Source organism: Scaptodrosophila lebanonensis, unplaced genomic scaffold, assembly GCF_003285725.1.
Source record: "Scaptodrosophila lebanonensis strain 11010-0011.00,11010-0021.00 unplaced genomic scaffold, SlebRS2 tig00000001-arrow-pilon, whole genome shotgun sequence".
NCBI classification, from domain to species: Eukaryota; Metazoa; Arthropoda; class Insecta; order Diptera; family Drosophilidae; genus Scaptodrosophila; species Scaptodrosophila lebanonensis.
In genome coordinates this window covers 15875080-15896900 of record NW_022060529.1, presented here as the reverse complement: position 1 = coordinate 15896900, position 21821 = coordinate 15875080, and the positions used below count along the sequence as shown (strand labels likewise).

The 21821-nt window shown below is 38.6% G+C and overlaps 7 protein-coding genes across 12 annotated transcripts in view; 2 read left to right on the top strand and 5 right to left on the bottom strand.

Moving 5' to 3' along the window:
* Positions 1 to 6: 6 nt before the first annotated feature.
* On the bottom strand, positions 7 to 3277 carry LOC115624771 (steroidogenic acute regulatory protein-like). The gene is made up of 12 exons (XM_030519606.1): positions 3167 to 3277; positions 2648 to 2794; positions 2441 to 2589; positions 2214 to 2372; positions 2098 to 2151; positions 1899 to 2031; positions 1706 to 1833; positions 1370 to 1522; positions 1203 to 1307; positions 575 to 1140; positions 388 to 511; positions 7 to 325 (listed from the first exon to the last, which is right to left on the bottom strand). Exons 2-12 carry the CDS (start codon positions 2751 to 2753, stop codon positions 233 to 235), a joined length of 1770 nt encoding a protein of 589 aa, XP_030375466.1. The 5' UTR covers positions 2754 to 2794; positions 3167 to 3277; the 3' UTR covers positions 7 to 232.
* Positions 3278 to 3411: 134 nt separating this feature from the next.
* On the bottom strand, positions 3412 to 6011 carry LOC115633226 (peptidylprolyl isomerase domain and WD repeat-containing protein 1). Its single transcript, XM_030530623.1, has 10 exons — positions 5821 to 6011; positions 5556 to 5759; positions 5307 to 5490; positions 5010 to 5242; positions 4733 to 4946; positions 4364 to 4666; positions 4187 to 4305; positions 3919 to 4039; positions 3638 to 3857; positions 3412 to 3574 (listed from the first exon to the last, which is right to left on the bottom strand). The coding sequence occupies exons 1-10, from the start codon at positions 5975 to 5977 to the stop codon at positions 3428 to 3430; spliced, it is 1902 nt and encodes a 633-aa protein (XP_030386483.1). The 5' UTR covers positions 5978 to 6011; the 3' UTR covers positions 3412 to 3427.
* A 214-nt stretch (positions 6012 to 6225) lies between these two features.
* On the top strand, positions 6226 to 9793 carry LOC115626809 (RNA polymerase II subunit A C-terminal domain phosphatase). The gene is made up of 7 exons (XM_030522322.1): positions 6226 to 6557; positions 6687 to 6780; positions 6864 to 7300; positions 7359 to 7540; positions 7597 to 8910; positions 8978 to 9202; positions 9261 to 9793. Exons 1-7 carry the CDS (start codon positions 6226 to 6228, stop codon positions 9392 to 9394), a joined length of 2718 nt encoding a protein of 905 aa, XP_030378182.1. The 3' UTR covers positions 9395 to 9793.
* A 58-nt stretch (positions 9794 to 9851) lies between these two features.
* LOC115630656 (unconventional prefoldin RPB5 interactor-like protein) lies at positions 9852 to 12344 on the bottom strand. Its single transcript, XM_030527301.1, has 5 exons — positions 12291 to 12344; positions 11930 to 12228; positions 10430 to 11864; positions 10171 to 10374; positions 9852 to 10102 (listed from the first exon to the last, which is right to left on the bottom strand). The coding sequence occupies exons 1-5, from the start codon at positions 12318 to 12320 to the stop codon at positions 9971 to 9973; spliced, it is 2100 nt and encodes a 699-aa protein (XP_030383161.1). The 5' UTR covers positions 12321 to 12344; the 3' UTR covers positions 9852 to 9970.
* Positions 12345 to 12538: 194 nt separating this feature from the next.
* Positions 12539 to 15988, bottom strand: LOC115619982 (E3 ubiquitin-protein ligase ZNF598). Of its 2 annotated transcripts, XM_030513023.1 has the most exons (8): positions 15522 to 15988; positions 15302 to 15447; positions 14930 to 15241; positions 14650 to 14874; positions 14359 to 14588; positions 13352 to 14295; positions 13100 to 13297; positions 12539 to 13040 (listed from the first exon to the last, which is right to left on the bottom strand). In XM_030513023.1, exons 1-8 carry the CDS (start codon positions 15807 to 15809, stop codon positions 12819 to 12821), a joined length of 2565 nt encoding a protein of 854 aa, XP_030368883.1. In that variant the 5' UTR covers positions 15810 to 15988; the 3' UTR covers positions 12539 to 12818. The 2 variants fall into 2 exon arrangements, with proteins under 2 accessions (XP_030368883.1, XP_030368882.1); XM_030513022.1 differs by having other exon boundaries at positions 13352 to 14588; positions 15522 to 15987.
* A 165-nt stretch (positions 15989 to 16153) lies between these two features.
* On the top strand, positions 16154 to 18341 carry LOC115619983 (inorganic pyrophosphatase). Its single transcript, XM_030513024.1, has 6 exons — positions 16154 to 16341; positions 16899 to 17017; positions 17098 to 17493; positions 17559 to 17707; positions 17770 to 17879; positions 18168 to 18341. Exons 1-6 carry the CDS (start codon positions 16278 to 16280, stop codon positions 18197 to 18199), a joined length of 870 nt encoding a protein of 289 aa, XP_030368884.1. The 5' UTR covers positions 16154 to 16277; the 3' UTR covers positions 18200 to 18341.
* Positions 18342 to 18390: 49 nt separating this feature from the next.
* LOC115619984 (ion transport peptide) overlaps positions 18391 to 21821 on the bottom strand; it is a 29848-nt gene continuing 26417 nt past the window's right edge. The window contains exons 1-2 of one of the 5 annotated variants that reach the window (XR_003995177.1): positions 19631 to 19910; positions 18391 to 19375 (exon numbers count right to left, since the gene is read on the bottom strand). Coding sequence is in view for 4 of the 5 variants with exons in the window: in XM_030513028.1 (XP_030368888.1) it covers positions 20718 to 20862 (145 nt within the window). In the remaining variant the exon portion in view is untranslated. Of the gene's footprint in view, positions 19376 to 19630; positions 19911 to 20097; positions 20863 to 21821 lie in introns of those variants that run through there. The other 4 variants (XM_030513029.1, XM_030513028.1, XM_030513026.1 and 1 more) reach the window with 4 other exon arrangements.

The window sequence follows — 21821 nt, the reverse complement described above, 5'->3', positions numbered from 1 at the left end:
GCATATTTAATAAAATAATGAAGGGCAAAGAACTCACTTCTGTTTTAATACAAAATATTTTCAGTACGTAGCGTAAAATTCATGAGATACAATTACTTGAAAATACAAATTAATAATGATTTATGAATTGAGTTAGAATGCACACTTGCAAAAATTGATTATCTTATGATATATGTATGTATGTATTTACATTGAATGCAGCTGACCATTGTCCAACTGGCCAACGGAGAAGTTATACTCGAGGCACTCTTTTACGTCGTTGTCGCAATTCATTCACATGCTTGCGCAAATAAGTCATATAATCTGTCATGGTCGAAGTAAGAGCCTGCCAAATATGTATATGTTTTAAATATTTTTAACCAAATATCTGACACCAAAAAGACTTACCGCATCCAGAACATAACGCGGTATGTAGCCCTTCAAGTCCAGACATAGCACCCATTCGACAATACACGCATCCGATTTACCCACAATTTCACGAAACGCAAAACCAGAAACAATATTCTCTCCTCTACAAGTTCAGAAACATACGATTATGAAATCAAAGAAACTTAAAGTGTTGTGTCGCATATACCTCGTGTATTTTGATGTGGGCGGCACCGCTGGATATTCCACACTAATGGCTGCGCTCACCCAAACCTTATCTTTCGTCTTTCCTACACTGTCGCTTAAAGTGGTTTTTGTCATTTCGGCGGCCAAATCATCCTCAGCCTTGTCTTTGGCATCCTCAAACTGCTCATCCAATGGTGGCGGTTCTTCATCATAATTTAAGACAGGCGCACCAGTGAAACCCTTAGCCCCTAAACTTTTGCTCAATGTTTGAAATGTCGTTGTAGTTGCCGCTAAATTGTCCTCGCGCTGATATGAGCTCTGCTGCGGAAACTTGCCGCGTAAGCTGCCTACACTTCCGGGCAATGGAGTTTGGGATTCAGCATCCGATAAAGTAGACACGCTGCCTTCACAAGAATTATTGCCGATATCGTCGTCGCTGCTCAAAAGAGCCGCCTCCTCATCATCACAAATTCTGCCATTGTGAAACAAACGAAAAGAGCGCAAATTGACAAAATCACGACTTTTCACCATGCCGCCGCCTCCGCCAACGGAGACCTGATACGTAATATCCGTGTACGAGTTGACTTTCTACGGAAATTAATATTGAGTAAAGTTTAAAGTTGTTACCTTATTAATATTCTACAACTTACACGGACTATTTTTGACTCCAAGAGCGTAGGATTCCACTTGGGAACATCTTCGATGCGGTAGAATAGCTCCTCCATTAGAGCCTTGGCGGGATATTTGATACGACCCTGAAGTTGAATCACACCAATTTAATAATCAAATACTTTCCATATCACTATTTTTTACTTACGGTCAATTTGAAAATTTTGCCAATTTTATCACGCTGTGTACTGTGTATAGTATCGCCTTTCGGTGTCACCTTTTCAACTTTCCAATCAGAAGACTCAATAAGCTTGTAAGCCTTCCGCAGACTATCTAGGCCCATTTGATGATAATCCTCATCCTAAAAGTATGAAGAGAATAACTTTGAATAATTGAAAAGCCACTCATTGCCCTGATCACTACCGATGGCATGTTTGTTATACGTAAGCGGTCTCGCAGAGCAGCTTCTTTTATAGACGCAAAAGCATTAAAATTTTTGTAAATTTAAAACGCGTTTTAAAAATGCGCATTTTTTTCAATTTACCTTTTCGTCCTCGTCATCGGAGGGGTGTGCAGTATCGTAGGGTGAATAGAAAGTAGATACCGGCTGCCGCTCGTGCTCAGTCAAAAGCGTCGGCTGTACCAATGGTGTGCGATCATTCGAGGTCAAAGCTGTGTACCAATAACAAACCGAGTTCAAAACATAAGGCAAGAATAGGACTGACAGACAGTCTTACCTCTGAAATAGTGGCGCGCATGCCGTTCTTGCGGAATAACACGGCAATCAAGAAACCAGGCCTCTCCCCAAGCAAGAATGAACGATGTTATAATGAGTATCACTTCGAATACTTGTTGCTTGGAATGTACCCACTAAAAACATAAACCGAATCTGAAGATGTTATGCTATAGTTGTACAAATATAAGAAAGTAACTTACATCAAACACAAATACTTTGGAAATAAGAAACAAACAAGAGCCACTGGTAGAAAGCTGCAAGAAGTAAAAAATGTCTTAGCTGTAATTCCGATTTGCGCACTGCAAGAAATTCTCACCGCTATTATGGACCAATGATTTATATACAACATAGCATAAAAAAATATCAAAACTATAAAACGGCACAATGCCGTGGCCACCACATCAAAGAGCGATGTATAAATTGTGTATTGCAGTACTTGTTTCTGGAAAGCGTGAAAAATATTGTCGCCATCGATCTAAAGAAAAGAGAAGGAAATTAGCATTTATGTATGTTTATGTACATATATAAGCAGAGCGCACATACAACTATGCAAATCAGCCACAGCAGCGATACGAATATCAAATCGAACGTCACAAAAAGGCAAAAGAAGCGACGCACTACCGACATGCGTCCATCCTGACTGTAGCCTCCAAGAAACTCCTCCGTAATCAAATTTATGGAATGCGTCCGTGCTGCAAAATGTGTAATTAATAGTGGTACTTCTACATTTTATGTTTAATTGGTAATTACACATATCAAAAGTTGGTGGCATATTGTACATGTTACCGCCTGATCGCGCATTTGTTATTAGTAGATGCGCAGCACTCCGCACGTCGTCTGAATCATTTTGAGACATGGTCGATTCGAGATTAGCTCATATTTGCCGAATTCTTAAGCCTTTAGAAATAGAAATAATAGCTTTTAGTAGTTCTAATATCGGTCAATTGTAAACAATAGGATTTGGTTTCAACAGCAATCACTGATAACAATTACCAATAAGAGCTTTGCAATGACTAATTCTATAGCATTAAATTGCGTACATACATATGTATGCATTTAAAATATGCAAGCCTAGTTTTAAGTCGATGCTTCGCATATTTGGCATTCATGTACCGCCCACTTACAAGCCGTTTGCCATCAGATCTGTTTACTTCACAAACAAATCCCGCAATAGCTACTGCCTTTGTTTAATGATTTTGAAGTCCTAACAAAATTTTACTTGCAGCTGACACAATACAGAGGCGGGCTATCCACTGTTTACCAAATTACCTTAATATCAGTTTGCCTTATATGCCTATCGTGATTAATTATAAGAACACTTAAGCATTGGCTTGTTATTAAATACAGCTAATATACGAATATTCTTTTCTTGCAATAATAATGGAGCAAGGCAGTGTGTGCACAACCAAAGCACGGGAAATAAAATTGCTACAGCTGATCAACAGCGTTGCCAGTGTGTTGAAAATGAAACGCGCGAATAGGTTTTTTTTTAAATTTACAATTTTATTAACGCTACCTTGTATATTTTACCTAATTACTTAAATGAATAGAAATTATTTTTATATCATCATAAGGTTTGTCCGTTTTTGGATTGGCCTTCGAATTGCATATATTGAGAACCACTTCCATGCCACGGTACACTCGTCCAAACACCGTGTGCTTGTTATCCAGCCAAGGCTATGAATAAACATATAAATAAGTCCAACAAAAATTTATGAAGAAAACTCAATTTTTACATACCGTTGGCAGGACAGTTATGAAGAATTGGCTTCCATTAGTATTGGGTCCAGCATTGGCCATGCTTACAGTATACGGGCGATCGTGCCTTAAGCTTGGCACAAATTCGTCCTTAAAATCATTGCCCCAAATTGATTTTCCGCCAGTTCCCGTGCCCGTAGGATCACCTGTTTGCACCATAAAACCCTTGATGACACGGTGGAATATATGTCCGTTGTAGTATCTGAAATCAACACATAATTATAATGCATAATCAATTATAATATATGATTGTGGTGTTTTACCCGTTCTTAGCATGCACACAAAAATTTTCAACAGTTTTCGGTACTTCTTTAAAGAATAATTTCATGTGTATGTCTCCTTTAGTGGTATGTAGCACTACATTTTCGTAGATACGTTGGACGACTGAAAAGTATTTAAAATTGGTTATAATTAACTGCACAAGAGGCAACAAAAATAAATGCAAAAAACCTTCATCTTTATATTGTTAGCGTGTAATGATCGAATCAAAGAGTTAGTGGATTCATTGATCAGCAAAAAATAACAAATTACCTTGTGCCTCTGGAACAGCAATAATGTCTTCTTTGGAAGGCTTCTCATTGAAAATGTCACGATCAACATCTTGCAGATCAGAAGGCAACCGTCTGCTAAAGAGATAAAAACGGTTTTTTCTGGAAAATAAAGGCAAACCATTTTATGATATATTTTTAAATTTATGATTTAACCCACTTGTAGGCTGTGCAAAATGCTGTCGGATCATTTAGCAGATTCTGAAGTGCAGGGTTTTCGCTTGCCTCTTGTTCAAGCGTTATGGCCGCCTTCTGTCTTCTGACTCTGCCCTGGAAGAGTGCCACTTGCAAAGGTCTTATGTTATCAGTCTTGCCCAAAATAGCAACGCATCGATTCGTGGCAACATTTATTACTTTAATACCTAACATTGTGGGATACAACAAAAAATGACCGGTGACATCGAACAGAATATTGAGCGTTGAATTTTGCGCCGTTTTTTCAAGATCACGTTCCGCAGCCATTCTGAAAAAAAAAAAAAAAAAAAAACACTATATCGTACTTAATTTGTTTAAAGCACATGAGAATTACCGTCTACCAAATTCCATATTTGGTAGCGCATGAGGTGTCTGCTGCATCTGTGTATACGTGGCTAGGGATTCGTCCAAGACAAGTATCATTTTACCCGTATTGAACTGAAATACACGCACTTTGCGATCAGTTGAGATTGCTGCAAAGCGCTTACCATTAGGCGTCGCAGATAGGCCGGTTACTTGGGTCTTTTGCTTAGCAAATTCATACAGACCTGCAATCAATCGAGCATTTTACAATATTTATATGATAAAATTAAATGCATCTATTTACTCACTTGTGTCTAGTTTTGAGTCAAAAGTGACTAAGCGTTGGGGAAACTTGTAATCGTGTTTGCAATTCTGCCAATATTCCAATATCCCATTCCGATCCACAGAAATAACAGTTTCCATAGCTAAATTAAAGCACATGGCCAAAACGGGCGCTGAATGCAATTTGTCTAGAATTTTAAGCGAATCACCTCCGCTTTGACCATCGTATATGTGTATACTGTTGCTGTCTGCATCAGAACTATAAGTACATCGAAGTATGATTAACATATCTTTAAACGTATATAAATGACAAGTTATCTTACATGGCTAGTCCCTGAACCGCATCGCCTGGCGAATGTATCCATTCACTACAGAGTGGTGTGTATCCCAATCTGATTATATTAATCATGTCAAAGTTGACCACATCAAATACCTTCGCTGTTTGATCGGTAGCTGCTGAGCACAACATTGTGCCACTGCAATTTGTGGTAAGCGATTTAATGGGCACTGTGAAGAAACAAAAATGAATTAGGAACTATCCACTTTTTGCTTTGAAACCTGCATTGCCTTACCAAGATGGCTGCGAAAGTGCTTTACAAACTCAATGCCTTGGTCCATTTTCTTCCAAAACTTTATATGGCCATCTATACTGGCCGTCACCAGAAATTCCGTCTTGGTGCACACCAAGTGTGTAATGACGTCACGATGCATGTAGCTGCGTTCGTAACTCTCAGCATTTGGCAGATTTTCCAGGTAAATGTTCTCGTAAGGCAGAACTAGGCCAAATAATATTATATTGTTTAATAGCTTATATGTATGAGTCGTTGCTACATTTACCTTTTCTTTTCTTAGCCGGCGTGGCGTCGGTCTGCTCGGAGGGTAGAGGACCAATCCAACCGCCGTCCTCTTCTTCTGCTGCATCTGCCACATCGGATGATATATCTGTGGGCGCACTGCGTTTCAGGTCATCTAAGTGGTTTTCCTGTTCGCTCATTTTTCGGCTATCTGTTTTTAACTCGAATACTGAAGCAAACGTGCAATAAACAAGCGAAATTTTGGGAGTGCTGCCACATAGTTGGAAAATAACAATGTTGCTTTAGTGGTTTTTCAACAGCTGCTTTACACCGTTCCCGCCGAATGTCAAATTGTGACAAGTTCTGGCGTTTGCATTCACAAAAATAGCAAACATAACAAGGAACGGATTTAAATAAGCTTGTGTTTTTCATAATTGTAAATAAAAAAATGCAAAAATCAGGCGATGAAGAAAATTCAGATTTTAGTCGAAACGCGACTAATAAGAGCAACGACGGTGACGACGGCGGTGGTGGAGGGGGCCCTAATGGTGTTGTTGTTAGCGCTGCACTCGGGGTAGCAGAGACACGCATACGAATCAATAAATGGCGCGTACGCGAAGGAAATCCTGTCTCTGCTGCGCAAATCCTGTTTCTGTACCAGGAAGTTGGCGAAGATGATAAACCAAGTGCGAGCAACCCAACGGTGCTAAAATTCAAGGCAAAGCGCGCTGGCGTTGTCAAAAAGCGCCTACGCAAGGAAGGCGACATTGTTGGGAAGGGGTGAGTTTTGCATAGGCCCAAGCTGCTGCTGCGCGGGTGGGTGGCTTTGTGGGTGGAATGCAATTATGCACACCTCAGCTCAGATGAACGTATACATAAAATTTTTGCTTATTTTTGTTTTTCACTTAGGGATGCACTTTTGGAGTTGTCGGAATGCATACACACAACAGTAATCAAGGACATGTGCGCGGACTGCGGTGCTGACTTGCGCCACAATGACAATGTAAGCGCGGTTCTTTGAGAGAACTCCAAAGCAAAGAGCTAATTAATATATAGATAATAATTCATGTTTTCTTTATCGAAAAGGGTAAAATATCCGAGGCATCTGTACCGATGGTCCATACAATGCCCGATTTGAAGGTCACACAGAAACTGGCACAGAAATTGGGCCACGATGACACACGTCGCTTGCTAGCCGACCGAAAGCTTGTGCTATTGGTGGATCTCGACCAGACAGTTATACACACAACCAACGACACGGTGCCGGATAACATAAAGGGCATCTACCATTTCCAGTTGTACGGTCCTCAGTCGCCTTGGTACCACACTCGTCTGCGTCCGGGCACCGCTGAATTTTTGGAACGAATGTCAAAACTGTACGAGTTGCACATCTGTACATTTGGCGCTCGGAATTACGCCCACATGATTGCTCAATTACTTGATCCGGATGGAAAATTTTTCTCTCATCGCATACTGTCGCGTGATGAATGTTTCAATGCGACGAGTAAGACAGACAACTTGAAGTGAGTTTACTTAGCCAAATGCACGACATTATATACTATCTTTGAGCTTAAATTTCAGAGCACTTTTCCCAAATGGCGATTCCATGGTTTGCATCATCGATGATCGTGAGGATGTTTGGAACATGGCGTCTAATCTAATCCAAGTAAAACCATACCATTTCTTTCAACATACCGGCGACATCAATGCACCACCGGGACTATCCAAACATGAGCTCGACGGCGAAGGCGTAGATTTTAAAGGTAAACGTAGTGCAGATTTCAATTAAAACGAATAAAATATGCATTTAAAAAAATAGAAATTGACAAAATTGCTGAAAAAAAATCTGAAAAAGAAGAATCAACTGTAAACAGCACGGATGATGAGCCAAAGGCGTCGCACAGCGAAACCAAAAGTGATGATAGCGATAAAAGCGACAATACAGTGTCGAGCACAAGCAAGGATGATGAAGAATCTGTAGATGTATTTGAGTTGGAAACCGACACAAAAAATTCCAACTCTAAAGAAACTAGTATAAATACGGACAAATTAAATGGCAAAACGGCCGCAGACGATATCATGGTTATAGATGATGATTCTTTGAGTTCACCCGTGGAAGTTACGCCCGCAAAACAGGACAATGAAGTTATTATCGTGATCGATGACGTTCCCTCCGAGAGTTCAAAAGAAAGCACAAGTAATATAATTCAAAGCGATGTGGAAGCAGAAAATTCAGCTAAACAAACCGATAAAGACACCTTGGAGTCCACGGATACGCCTAAGCCATCTGTAATAAGCAAAGCAGAGTGCGACAGCAAAACCTCATCAACATATTCAACAGATAAGAGCAGCGCCGAAGCTGAAGATTCGACGAAATCAAGCGAGAATACATTTGATACCGATGATGTGCCCAGTACATCAAAGAATGCTTCTGTTGTAAAAGTTACAACAGATGGGCAAAAGCAAATCGAGATAGAAGATCCCGATGACTATTTACTATACTTAGAAGTTATCCTGACCAACATCCATAAACGCTTCTATACCATTTATGATGAGACCATGGAAATTCCGGACTTAAAGATCATAGTTCCGAAAATCCGCAGCGAGGTCCTGCGTGGTACAAATCTAGTCTTCTCCGGTCTAGTGCCTATGAATGGTGCACGACTGGAGCAATCGCGAGCCTACTTTATAGCAAAAAGCTTAGGGGCAGAGGTTCATTCTAATATCAATAAAGATATCACACATCTAGTGGCTGTAAATGCGGGCACGTATAAAGTGAATGCTGCGAAGAAGGAACCCAACATAAAAGTGGTTAATGCTAATTGGCTGTGGGCTTGCGCTGAGCGCTGGGAGCATGTGGAGGAGAAACTTTTTCCATTAGATCGCAAAGTAAGAAACAAGGGACGCCAACCACCTGCACATTGCCATAGTCCTGAACATGTGGTTAACTATAGTGAACGATCGGAGATATCGCCATCGAGCAGCATGCAACAGCAGGAGCAGAGTGGAAACTTTCGCGAGACATTGAACCCGCTTCTGGTGTTCACCAATGCGGATATAGAATCGATGAATAAGGATTACGAGACCTTCTTTGAATCAGATTCGTCAAGCGACGAAGGACCGGTGACTTTTGGTAAGCAATATCGTGTTCTTAACATTATTTAATTGTCTTTTGACGCATATTGCTTTCCTTTTAACAGAAAACCCCCCCATGGACAAAAACTTGCTCAAGCGAAAGCGCGAAGACGATAACTCAAATCGAGCGCATGACTTCTTTACACGTACAGAGGATGTAATGATTGGTGCCACGAGCAGAACACCGGTCGACTTCGATAAGAGTTCCAATGAGGGTGATGATAATATAGAGGAAGATGACGATGGCGAAGAAGATGATGATGATATACCAAGCGCTAAATTTCGCAGAGGTAAGCGGGGATCACTTTGAGTTAGAACTATTAGATCTCGATTTCTTGTGCTCCTCAGGTGAAGAATTGCCATCCGATTTGGAAATGGGCTCTGACTCAAATAGCGAAAACAATCCGGAGGACGAAGATGACGGTGAATGGAATATGATGGGAGCTGCATTAGAACGCGAATTCCTGGGTCTGGAGGATTAGCTATTTGACTTGGACTTTGCTATGTAGAGTTTCTGCGATGCCCTTGAAGATAATGGTGAATGGCGTATAAGTGCCGCATTGGAACGTGAACTACTTGGACTTAAAGATTAGATGTTTTACCTTTCAATGTACCTACTCTTCTCATCTCTTAATTAAAATAGCGTTGGTGTTGCAAAACCCACAAAGCAATAGGCAACACAAGCACATAAGAAAAAAGTTATATTGTATTTAGAATATCTTTATGATGTGTAAGTATGCGTAAGATATGCACTGTATGCAATAGTATTACCGTTAAAAATGCATTAAGATTTCCATCATCAATATTTGCTGTACATGTGTAAGTACGGCGAATAAAATTTCCATCTACATTTTAAATCAAAATATCTCGCTGTAAGTAAATTAAATGTATGTAAATGTTTTAAAAATAAATTCCGTTGAAACGGATTAGTAATTAGTGTTTAATTTAAATACGTACAACTGCAATTGTTTATTGTTTACGTTGAGTTTGTAAAACAAAACCACAAAAAAAACAACTTAAATTTCCTTTATAAATAAATGTAAATGTATGTACGAATGCTAAGTTTTGTTCAAGGCGCGCTGCTGCTTAAATCGGCTGATGCGTTTCTTAGGTGTATGTGCATCGATAAACTTGCCGTTGGGCAGCGGCTCTGGTGCAGTGGGCTCCTTTTCAACCAAATCGTGCATTACCTGAAATCAATGAGAGCGTGCTTACTTTAGTGATCTCTAGCATGCAATACAAATCACATTATTCTTACTTTGTAGTAGGCACTCAAGTCGCCTATATCATCGTCTATGGTGCGTTCCTTTTTCTTTTGCTTCTTGCCATTTTTACTCTTGCTTACATTCTCTTTGGTACGTGGTTCACGTTCGACTGCAGCTTTATTGCGCAAAATTGACTTCGATTGAGGAGTTGGAACAGATTCATGAGACTTCTCATGAGTCGCTTGCGGATTGGAGAACTGAAGTGATTGGTTTATGACAGTGAATGCGGTTTATTGGCGTCATTACATTTACCTGAGTGCGTGGATCGCCGTAAGCCTCTGAACGCGCAGCTTCATTGAGTATAGGTACCTTGAGTTGGTCTTCGCCCTCAAAACTGTTTACGTATATGGGAAAACTATGCTGGTCTTGCTCCAGACATTTTCTGTAAATTGTATAAAAATCCGCTGGTGTCCCGGGAGTGTCCTCGTCCTGATCATTTACGGAAGCGACGGCAGGTGCAGCATCGGAATGGTGGAAGTCTATGTGTAAAGTGTTGATACGCCCCGTGGATTGCTCTAGTATTTGATTAACCAGGTCGAAATCTTTAACGCTTTGATTTTCTTTTACAAACTCTATGTTTTCTTCAACTTTCTTTAGAATATCAGAACTGCCAGCTACCGGAGACCCATTCAGTTTGGCATCATGTGGGAATGTCTGCACATGATGCAAGGATGTATCTAGATGTATAATATCACGAGAATGTGTTGTGGCGTTCGTTAACATCTCAGCAACAGTTTCATTTTGTCTAAATTCTAGCTTCTCCTCAGACATAGCAAAGGATATGCGCCGCTTTTTATTATTTGGGGCATTTTCGACTACACTTTCGGATTCGCACTCAGTTAATGGCTCTCCATCAGCTTCTATCTCATCACCAATATTTTCTTGCTCAAATATCAGTCCCTGTAAATCATCTTCCAGGTAAACTAAAACATCCATTAAATGTGTCAGTTCATCGCTTATGGTATTATCACGTTGTATTTTTCGCATTTTTGCTCGTAATATACTTAGTTGTGATGTTAAGAATTCGACACGTTCTTCAATTGGCAATAGTTCGATTTGGTTTCGTATTAACTGAACTTCCTCTGGCTCACCACCATCGGTTTCAATGTACACTTCCTCGTCGTTATCATTCCTGTTGCTGACTTCCACACCCTGCGTTTGATTTTGAACTCGCCCAATGCGCGTTTTTTCTCCCGGAACTTTTACTTGGTTCGACATCAGATTGTGCACTAGGTCATTAGTGCCTTTTAGGCTTTCTTCAGCCTCAGCACTGATATCTGCAAGGTCATTCCGTTCTTGAGCTTCGAGTCTCTCTAATATATCAAACACCTGCTCGTCCGTCATATGTTTAGCAGCTTCTTTATCACAGTCGTTAGATTCTATAGTATTCACCTGCTCAACTTCAAGTGGAACACTCACTCCTTTACATAGCAGTTTGCCTAGAGCCTCCTCGTCTAGGTTATCGAGACCCAGTTCTTCTATCATTTCCCGGTTCTCCAGTTCCTTGAATAAATCTTCATCAGGCGGGATCTGCTGCGGGCTACGGTGCGCATGTTTTTCTTCTTTCACACTTTTTTTGTGTTTCTCTAGCCATCTTTGGTGTTCCTCTTCATTATATTCTTCTCGAATGTCTATTTCTCCTTCACTGGGTAGAGCTCCCTTTAGATAAGGAGTCTCCAGTTTATTCCTGTAATTCCACATAATATTTTTGAGAATATACATAATATTATTGGTTGTACCGCCAAAACTTACTGCCATAATTCTGCTTCGGTTTCTAATTTTTTTAAATGCCCTTCAGCCAAGCGTAAGCGATGTTGACATATTTCCTTTGCTTTATGAGCTGAGCATTTTGAAAAGTACCCTTGGTAATGGCCCACAAGTAACTCATTCGTATGTATCAGATGTCCAGGCATAAAGGCTTTGGTTCCAATTGGGACCATAATGTCAACAGTGAGTCTCTCAGAAAACATGTTCAGGTTCTTGATAGTTTCCTCATTTTCAGCTTTGAACGTTAGCCACCGTTCAGTCTCGATGGCATTCGCATTGATGGCCTACAAACATCCATACTTAGAATTTAAAACCCATGTACAAATCCTATTCTGGCCTATCAAACCTGTTTAAGTACATCCTCGCGCCGTTCCATGATTTCTTCTGGCACGATGTTGCCAGCGTTGCCACCTAATTAATAGTTAATGGAATGCGTTCAATGTGAATGACATTCGTTACCATTATTAGTCGTTGCCATACTGGAATAACCGTGATTTTAAATTACATCCATCTATATATATTTTTATATTTTATTTAGATCCTCAAAATATGTGTCTGTTACAAGTTAAAAATCATTCGACACAAATCAGGTAGTTTACTGTACTATAAACTCAAAACGTTTCAAACGTTACAACATATTTATCAACCTAATTATACGGATACATTTAGTCAAGCTGCTTTCACATTTGAGTTCGATACACAACACCCGCATTGATGTTGATTTTTACGTGGGAGCGTCGTACTCGAAATAGATTAAAAAAATATACATTTATAAAGCTTTTTTTCGATCAACATAACTACATTTTCTTAACTTTCATCCTACTATCAAACCCTTAAAGACATTTGTAGTCTGCTCTTGAAGTACCCGATTTATTTATTTACGTTGTGAATTTTGTTGAGCACCGGCTACACCATTGGACGATGCGCTTCCCAGTGTTGGGAATTTTTTTTTCAGGTCGTGCTCTTTGCGGTGGCTTTTAGCATCGCTGGCAAGTACAACCTGCTTACAAGTACTGCAAACTTCCAAACTTGCTAATGACTTGCGCTGGGAAGGCGTTAGTGTATTTATATGCTGTTGGTGCACAAGATAAAGCTCCTGTAAATAAAACATGATCGATATAAAAGCATACTTTTAGAGTTATGGATAAAACGCACTTGTTGCTTGGCTATGTCTGGCAGCATAGCTAAAAGCTCTGGAAATAATTTGTAAAATTTGTCGTTCAGCGCGGCTTGGCAGTGTTCGTAATATGCTTGTCCATTGCAGGTTCCATTCCTAAACTTTTGCGATAGACAACGAAATTCGGTTAGTGCTTCAGGTGATTTTAGGATATGGCTTAATTGGTCCACCAGTCGCTATTAAACAGAAACAATTATTTAAATAAAAAGCTGTATGATTTTTATGTTTACTTGATTCCTGGCAGTGATGTCTTCCGGATCGCTGTACTTATGAGTACTTGGAATAACGTTGTAGGTCTCGCCCAAGGATGAAGTGAAGGTTAAATTATTTGGCAGCTTTGCCACTGAATTGACAGTAACATTCGACATGAACCCAGGCGGAGGTTGAAGTGTGGAGCTACTATTAAATCCAGGCGGGACACGCGTAGTGTTTGATGAGCTGTCTTGGGATGATATGGCCACCTGTTTTTGTTCGTTGTTGTTTTTTTCCTTTTGCTTGGGACCATTAACTTTTGGTTGGTTTTCCTGATTATGTTTCTTGTCCTTAGACTTCTTATCCTTCTTGCTCAATTGATTGTCATTATTGGATTTGTTCCCATTGCCAATGCTGTTGTTATTAGAGCCCTTTGCAGTGGTAAGAATTGGTGCTGGCGCCACTTTTGCCTTGCGATTTTCCAACTCTCTTTGCTTCTTCTCCGATATAGGCTTTGACCAATTTAACGATGTTGTTTTTCCGATATTTCCTATATTTACATTAATCGGCTTGTTGCTACTTGGCCCAAGTGTTGGAAAGTCGGCGTTAGTTAGTTTTGGAGCAATCTTCTTCTGAGCTTCCAAACGTAATTTAGCCTCCATTTCCTCCTTGTGTACCATTTGTAACTTTTGATAAGTGCTCGGATTGGCAACCGACACATAATCCTCAACCAGAGTACGATGTTTTGCCGCCACATTAGTAATAGGGACTCCTGAGCTGTTTGGCAACATGTCTTCTTCTAAATTGCGGACTGATTTCTTGCCTTTTCCTCCAGATAGTGCCGGAAAGTCTATCTCCGTGGACTTTTTCCCACTATTCGCGCCCGGGCGGTTTGAAACATGTAAAACCATACCATTGGCCGCAGCACCGGTACGAGCAGCCCCACTTGAATTTCCGGAAGCACTTAAAGGCTTTTTAAAGACTGCTGAAACCGGTTGGCTTGAATTAGATCCTCTGAAGGGAGTGACGCCATTGCTAATACTACCGCCCCCTCCACCGAGTGCCGGAAAGTTTTCTTTCGTGCGCGCAAGTCCTGAAGTACCGCTAAGATTGCGCATTGATGGCGGTGGTGGGCCAACCAAGGACACATTAGGGGTTGCCGTAACACCACCCAGTAAGGGGAATTCATCCTGATTGCCGGCATCAATGTTAACATGTCCACGCTGCGTGCTGGTCGATGGCATTTCATCCATGAAGTTTTGGGTTTCGTCATTACTGGCAATAGAAGTAACCGTACTGTCCCATAAAATATTGTTTACCCATAGAGCAAACTTACCGTTCCATTTTACGTGGTTTACGTGGTCCCAAAGTAATTTCCAACTGCAGGGTACGTGTCTGCTTGGCTTGGTGCTTGTTCAGCGATTTGCCATGCACACTGGCTACATGCGCCTTATACTCAATCTCGTTGGGAAAAGCGCCAGTAAACTGCTCGGTGGCACACTTACCCTCCTCGCACAAAAAGTGTGCTTGGCGGAAATGCTGCGCTAAGTCATCGTAGACACTAGGAAAAACTTTTATTAGACAAACTGATTTTGAATTCCTACACTGCCACTCACTTGTAAAACTCGTTGCACCCGTTGGCATCACAAAAGTGACAGAAGAAATGCTCGCGACGGAGGTGACGGAAAAGCTCATCACGATCTACGTAGCGCTTATTGCAGTACTCGCAGAGTGGATGGCCGCGATGCGAACGATTGTCGGGATCACCTTTGGTGTTGTGTTGTTGTAATTCTGCCTTGGTATAACAGCGCCGCTCAAACGTAAATATTTTTAAATTGTCGATGCACAAATCACAATACCACAGGCTGTGTTCTCTATAAACATGATTGCGCAGGGCTTGAAAGTTGCGATACGGTGGCACCTCACACCTAGAAAGTAAGTTTCATATTACAATCAATTAGTCAGCCATTGTTGTTTAAGCAACTCACTTGGGACATGGGTGATCAAGCAGCTGAAAAAATTTCTGTTGAATTTCGGGGCTCGAGAAGGCAATGCGAAACTTTTTACTGTATAGATCTGAGCGATTGCTGGCTTCAAGTTCGCGATAGGGCAGTTTCTCGACTGTAAACAAAACCTGTAAAGCGAAAGAGTTAATGTCAGAAGAGTCTTTAATAGTTATAAAAATCATCAGATATGATTTTCTATTACCTTGGACAAGACATGCCGGCATATGGGACACTCATTTTGTTCGCACAATACTCTCATGCGGGTGGAGCATTCATAACAAACTGGATGGTCACAATCGCCAATAGAATAAATTTCCACATTTTTGAAGCAGACAACGCACGCATCATCATCGTTGGTTGAAACTTCGGATGCAGAACCCAGAAAACTACTATTGATATCAGTAGACTTTGCACCACTACCACTACTGATACCACCACGGCGTGGCTGATGTCTGGACGAGCCCGAGCCTCTTGATTTCATGTTGTTCATTTTCGACGACTATTTCTTGAACTGTTGAACACGCTTGGCGTAGTGTCTATGTGTGCTCCTCTGCCCGTTTTGTATACCCTTCGTAATATTCGTTATGCCTGTGTACGAACACTTCAAATTTCTAGTTACGCTGAAAAGATTTAGAGCTGCAGAATGGAAACCAAAGTACCAAAACGATGAAAAATATATTTTGACAGCGTGTGAATGTGCATCGACATCGACTAGTTGATAGTTTTGCACGTCAAGTGCCTGGGCTGTCCACTTTTACAATCGACTGATTGGCGATATGGCAGCTTTTCACGATGGCGCATAGTTGGCAGCTCTACAATGTGGATAATCGCAAGGAGTTTTTGTATTGCACATGTTACAAAGCGGTTGATTCGGCCGGTTCTTAAAACTTCACAGAGAACTTTAGTAACCAGTTGCAGAAATACTCAGTTACATCGGCTAATAAATCTCGAATCAAACATGTCGAAGTACGAAACCTTGGAAAAGGGCGCCCAGAACTCCCCCAATTATAGCCTTTATTTCAGTGAGTATGCAAAAATAGTCATTTGCCAGCGCGGCGTTATTACATTTATTTTAATTGATTTTGTGTTCGAATCGTAAAATTGTTGTTAGTTAGAAGTAATGATTATGCAACAGGTCCATAGAACATTGCTTATTTAAGAAAGCTCTAGCTTATCAGCAAATGCGCCGATTTGCTTTGACTTTGACAGTGGTTAGTAAATTAGTTGGCCTCGGCAAGGCCGCACAAACATATGTACATACATATGTATGTGTATATACAATATGTACATATTATATACATACATATACAATAGACTGTCTATAGAGTGGACTTTACTTTCAATGGGAAATATTTACGTGGGTTTATCAGAACGCTATCTTTATAAAGTTGTGATCTAACTTTTTAATAAAGGGGCTTAGTAGAAACCAATACCACTGGACTCTAGCTATGGTTGATGAATTTCGTCTAGACTCTTTTTTACAGACCAAAACTGTCAATCAATTTTAATATCCGCATTGCGTGTCCACTTTCATATTAATTACAACGTATTGAGCCATAATTTCTGCTACTTTTCACAGAGAACAAGTGCGGCAATATCATCTCGCCGATGCACGACATTCCATTATATGCTAACGATGAAAAAACCGTCTACAACATGGTTGTCGAGGTCCCACGTTGGACAAACGCCAAAATGGAGGTAAACAGACGCACGTGCACACGCAGCCATAATAAATCTTTGTTTAACAAATTTCATAATTGCGTGCACCGCCTGTTTAGATTAGCCTGAAGACACCAATGAACCCCATTAAGCAAGACATAAAGAAGGGTAAATTGCGTTATGTGGCCAACTGCTTTCCGCACAAAGGTTACATTTGGAACTATGGTGCATTGCCGCAGACCTGGGAGAATCCCGACCATATTGAACCTTCGACGGGCTGTAAAGGAGACAATGATCCGATCGATGTCATCGAGATTGGCTATCGTGTAGCCAATCGTGGCGACGTTTTACAAGTCAAAGTTTTGGGTACCATTGCGCTAATCGATGAGGGCGAGACCGATTGGAAAATAATTGCCATCGATGTGAACGATCCATTGGCATCAAAAGTTAACGATATTACAGATGTGGATCAATATTTTCCAGGCTTGCTACGTGCCACTGTTGAGTGGTTCAAGGTAAGTGCCAATATGAATTAAGGCACAGATATCTTTTATTTTATGATTTAATGTAATCCATACAGATTTACAAGATTCCCGATGGCAAGCCAGAGAATCAATTTGCATTCAACGGTGATGCAAAGAACGCAGAATTTGCAACAACTATCATTGCCGAAACCCACAAATTCTGGCAAACTTTGATTAATCAAACCACTCCGGGATCTATCTCATGGTATGCTCATTTGATAAAAGTGTATGCATTTTTTAAAATCTACATTCAATTTTTATTTATAGCGCTAACATTACCAATCGCAATTCTGAATTTGTTATAAGCAAAGAAGAGGCTGCAAAACTTGTTGATGATGCTCCAGATGGTGGAAAAGTCGAAGAAATAACCGACACAGGTAAGGTTTATTACGTTTCGGCTAAAGCAAAGCTTTAGCAATCACTTAATGCATGTAAAACGCACCACCACAAAAAAATGCAAAATTTGGATAAACAGTTGATTTTTTGTCCTTTTGTTATCTTTGTACCTAACACCTACTCCTGAACGTCTTGTTATTGGCACTGTTATTGGTTTATTGTTGATATTTGTTTAAATAAACTACAAATAATATATATAACTTATCGGTTTATTGTATGATATTTGTTTAAATAAACTGGAAATAATAGATATTACTTTTGTTTTACAGTCGATACTTGGCATTTCATACATCTCAAGTGAAAATGTATCTATGAGCTGTACCGCCTTGCTCCAGTGAGTTTGAATCGCAGAGCCCCTATAACTTGAATATAAATAGCACTCTATTTTGAATTTCACACATATGCAGAATGTATTGGTTATAAAAATAAATATGTTGCACATATTACTTCGTGTTTGTTTCCCGACTTTGCCGACTAATAATTCAAGCGTTGTCTCTTGAAATATACAGTTTTATTTATATTTTACGACTAGATCCAAACAATTTAAAATTAATTTAATTGTAGGTTATGTGTAATAATAAATTATATCAAAGTATGCTGTTTAGATAGGCCTATGCCGTTTTTTTGTAAAGCATGTATTTAGTTGTATAGGTCGCCAATTCTTACATATAATATGTAGTGTGTTTGTGGCCTATCTGTTTCTGCTATCGTGTGCATTTTTAGCAATTAACCGCTGATAGAAAGTAAAAGGTTGCCTTTAAAATGTAACTTAACCTTAAACAATACAAAATATACAAAATATCTTTAAATAGTATGTATGGAAATCTTTAAAAGAAAGGCAAAAGTTGTTTATTTACATCAGACGTTTGATTTGATTTTGTTCGTTTTGTCGTTTACTTTGCTTTTAATACCTCAGTGTTTGGGTGTGTATGGAAAATTAACATTTCGATCATTTTGCAAAGTAAAACTAAAAGTTAGCATAACTAATTTTAATACTAAAAGAAACTATCAAAAACAATTGTACATTTCTATTAAATTAATATAAAACTGTCATACTGTTAGACGTGTGTGGTTGTATGCTAGTTATAAGATATAGTTATGCGACTGTGTACCGCCATATGCTTGTCAAGAAAAAAAAAACAATTTTTTGTAGTACACATAGGTAATTTTTTTTTAACATTTTATTCTTGGTTCCCGTGTGATATTATTTTGTTTGCCGTTTTGCCGTGTTAGGTTTTTTTAATCGTTCGTACCATTTGCTATAGGTTTTAGCCATACATATACATTCATTGATTATTTGATTTCATAAATATGTCGTTTTAAGCATATGCATTATACGTTTAATACTTGTACTGCCTTATTGCCAACTCATTTGCGGCCCAAAGTGTCGCGCCATTCATTATATTTTTCCATGTCCTCATGCAACTGTAAGGCCTCGATGCAGGCGTTGAAGAAAGGCGACCCGAAGCAGTCTTGTCTGTTGAAAATAGAATCAGAGGTGCATTAGTATGGCTTTTTAAATAAAATATATGCAGTATATAATCTCAATAGTGAGACAAAATGCAAAAATTATTTTAGGTTATCACGCCAACATTAACTATGCTTAAAATTTCAAAAGGTTTGCATAGTAATGTGAAAAATATTCCAAAAATTTTTGGACGTGTAAAAAGGTAAAAACTCACAAAAATATGTGATATAAGAAAATTAAAAAAATATAAACTCAAAAACATACCAAAATAAAAACTGTAAACGCGCGATTTTAGTCGCGTGAAAAACGCCTGGTGATCGCTGCCGGCTGCTTCATTTGCTGTAGAGCGCCAGTCACTGTCAATCTCTCTCTTTCTCTCTCTCTCTCTGTTACGCTCTCTGGTCAGTGTCGCATTCTAATTTCTTTTTCATTTATCACAATTTTGATGCCCTCAGATAGCCAGCGAAATATTTAACTATTTTTCGTAAATATTTATAACTTTTTTTTTACATTTTCAATGCATTACTTTTTTTGTTGTTGTGTATTCTACCAAATTTTTTTGTTTGTGTTTTGCACAATTTGCGTTTTAGACTAATATTTGTTTGCATATTTTATCTTTTTGCATATACGTATATATGTATGTACGTGTGTACGTGTACTTGTATTTTTGCCAACAAATTAAGGCTAATTATATTTTTAAACGTTAAGTATTCAAAAGAAGAAAAAAAATCAGATAATTAATAGCACAAAAATGTTAATACATTTACAAAATACTCTTGTGTTTGTTATCATTATATGTATTTTAATTACCCCTTTGTTCGTGTGTGAAATTAAATGCTTTAATGCCTGCAGTACGCGCCACTTGTTTTATACAAACAATAGAAAACTTTCATTATAATTATACATACAAGGATATATTAAAAACAAATTTTTATTTTACATACATAACGAAATAATATAAACAAGCTGGAATACTTATATATAAATACTTTGAAGCGTGCTTCCCATTCTTATGGGAAGCCTGCAAATAGCTTGCACTGTGCTTCCGTGCTTACTTACAACGAACGCATAACGTTTAAATAAATTAATAAAAATAGTTCGTTTTTAAAAAAACATTAATAGTAAAAACTGTAAAGCATACAGTAATAAATAAGTACGAATTAAACTTGGGCGTTAAATATTTAATTTGTTGTAGTTGTTCTCTTGCTCAGTTTTCCACTCGAATCGAACGACATTAACTTATAAGCTGTCTGGGTTCTCATATCTTTTCATTTCTTTTTCGTTTTTTGATTGTTTTTACATAATTCGGTGTGTGTGTGTGTGAATGTGTGGTGTATGGGTGTGCTTAAAGTTATGTTTGTACCGGCGACATATTGAATGATATGGGCGAGCCATTGATTACTTTTATAAAATGTTGTAAATTTGTTATTTCTTCTGGGGGTGTTAATAGCACTTTAAGGCATTCACCAAACCATTTTGAATCAAAGCAGTCTTTCCTAAAATAAAATAAAAACAAAATAAATTGTGTGTTTAAAATTAAAATACCAAAATAATAAACCTAAGCAATATACATAATACATATTATAAATATGATAAACTATAATATTAAAAAACAAAAGCAAGTCAGTTAAAATGAGGCAAAGAAAAGTAACATAAAATTAAATTTAAAATTTATTTGAAAATTGGTTTATGAAAGGGAAAGGGGGAGCCATTGATAACTTTAAGAAATTGTTGTAGTTGAGAAATTTCTTCATCATCGATAAGCAGCACTTTAAGGCAATCTCCAAAGGATTCGTGAGTAAAACAATTAGCCCTGCAGCGAATAGATAAGAAGAAATAGAGCTTATATGATAGAAAGAAAGCGGTAGGAATGTAACAGATAAAATGAACTCGGACTTCTTAAACACGGAGCTAATAGGCTCTGTTTCAAATTCTGGTGAAATTTTGTAGAATCGAAAGGAAAAACGCAAAATCGAAACTTTTTGTTATTTTTATACATTTGTCAGTTTTTTAGTTTCCAAAAATATTACCATCAATTTTAAGATTGAGTTAATTAAAATTAAAAAAAAAGTTAATATTTTATTTAAATGCTTCACATATGTTTCAGAGAATCAATTGTTTTGTTTTTGAATAAAAAATAACTATTCAGCAATAAAAATCCGATATGCAACAAAGCCGTAACGCAGATCCCAAAAGTATGCTGCGCTTTATTTTCACTCAAGAGTTTAATTGGAAACAATCAAAATATTGACACGGCCACAAGTTTTACTTTCGAAAAGGTCACGGAATTGGGAGCAGTTTACAATAATTCAGAAACTGTTGAATCTTTTATTCTTTAGAATGAATGTGTGTACGGTTGGGCGTGCAAGTGTGTGAATGCCACGGAACATGTGAATAGGTTGTATTTAAATTTTGTTTCGTCTTAAGTGTGTCACGATCATATTTCTAATGCGGC

Coding starts and splice junctions, on each gene's coding strand:
- LOC115624771 (XM_030519606.1), bottom strand. CDS start 2,753: ATGTCTCAAAATGATTCAGACGACGTGCGGAGTGCTGCGCATCTACTA. Junction 2,373..2,440: donor TGTGGCTGATTTGCATAGTT/GTATGTGCGCTC, acceptor TCTTTTCTTTAG/ATCGATGGCGACAATATTTT. Junction 2,152..2,213: donor ATCATTGGTCCATAATAGCG/GTGAGAATTTCT, acceptor TACTTCTTGCAG/CTTTCTACCAGTGGCTCTTG.
- LOC115633226 (XM_030530623.1), bottom strand. CDS start 5,977: ATGAGCGAACAGGAAAACCACTTAGATGACCTGAAACGCAGTGCGCCC. Junction 4,947..5,009: donor TGACTCAAAACTAGACACAA/GTGAGTAAATAG, acceptor GATTGATTGCAG/GTCTGTATGAATTTGCTAAG. Junction 4,667..4,732: donor AATATGGAATTTGGTAGACG/GTAATTCTCATG, acceptor TTTTTTTTTCAG/AATGGCTGCGGAACGTGATC.
- LOC115626809 (XM_030522322.1), top strand. CDS start 6,226: ATGCAAAAATCAGGCGATGAAGAAAATTCAGATTTTAGTCGAAACGCG. Junction 6,558..6,686: donor GGCGACATTGTTGGGAAGGG/GTGAGTTTTGCA, acceptor TTTTTCACTTAG/GGATGCACTTTTGGAGTTGT. Junction 8,911..8,977: donor CGAAGGACCGGTGACTTTTG/GTAAGCAATATC, acceptor TCCTTTTAACAG/AAAACCCCCCCATGGACAAA.
- LOC115630656 (XM_030527301.1), bottom strand. CDS start 12,320: ATGGAACGGCGCGAGGATGTACTTAAACAG. Junction 12,229..12,290: donor GCGAGGATGTACTTAAACAG/GTTTGATAGGCC, acceptor GGATGTTTGTAG/GCCATCAATGCGAATGCCAT. Junction 10,375..10,429: donor ACGGCGATCCACGCACTCAG/GTAAATGTAATG, acceptor CAATCACTTCAG/TTCTCCAATCCGCAAGCGAC.
- LOC115619982 (XM_030513022.1), bottom strand. CDS start 15,809: ATGAACAACATGAAATCAAGAGGCTCGGGCTCGTCCAGACATCAGCCA. Junction 15,242..15,301: donor CTTGATCACCCATGTCCCAA/GTGAGTTGCTTA, acceptor CTTACTTTCTAG/GTGTGAGGTGCCACCGTATC. Junction 14,875..14,929: donor GGGTGCAACGAGTTTTACAA/GTGAGTGGCAGT, acceptor AGTTTTTCCTAG/TGTCTACGATGACTTAGCGC.
- LOC115619983 (XM_030513024.1), top strand. CDS start 16,278: ATGTCGAAGTACGAAACCTTGGAAAAGGGCGCCCAGAACTCCCCCAAT. Junction 17,018..17,097: donor GGACAAACGCCAAAATGGAG/GTAAACAGACGC, acceptor CCGCCTGTTTAG/ATTAGCCTGAAGACACCAAT. Junction 17,880..18,167: donor CGAAGAAATAACCGACACAG/GTAAGGTTTATT, acceptor TTTGTTTTACAG/TCGATACTTGGCATTTCATA.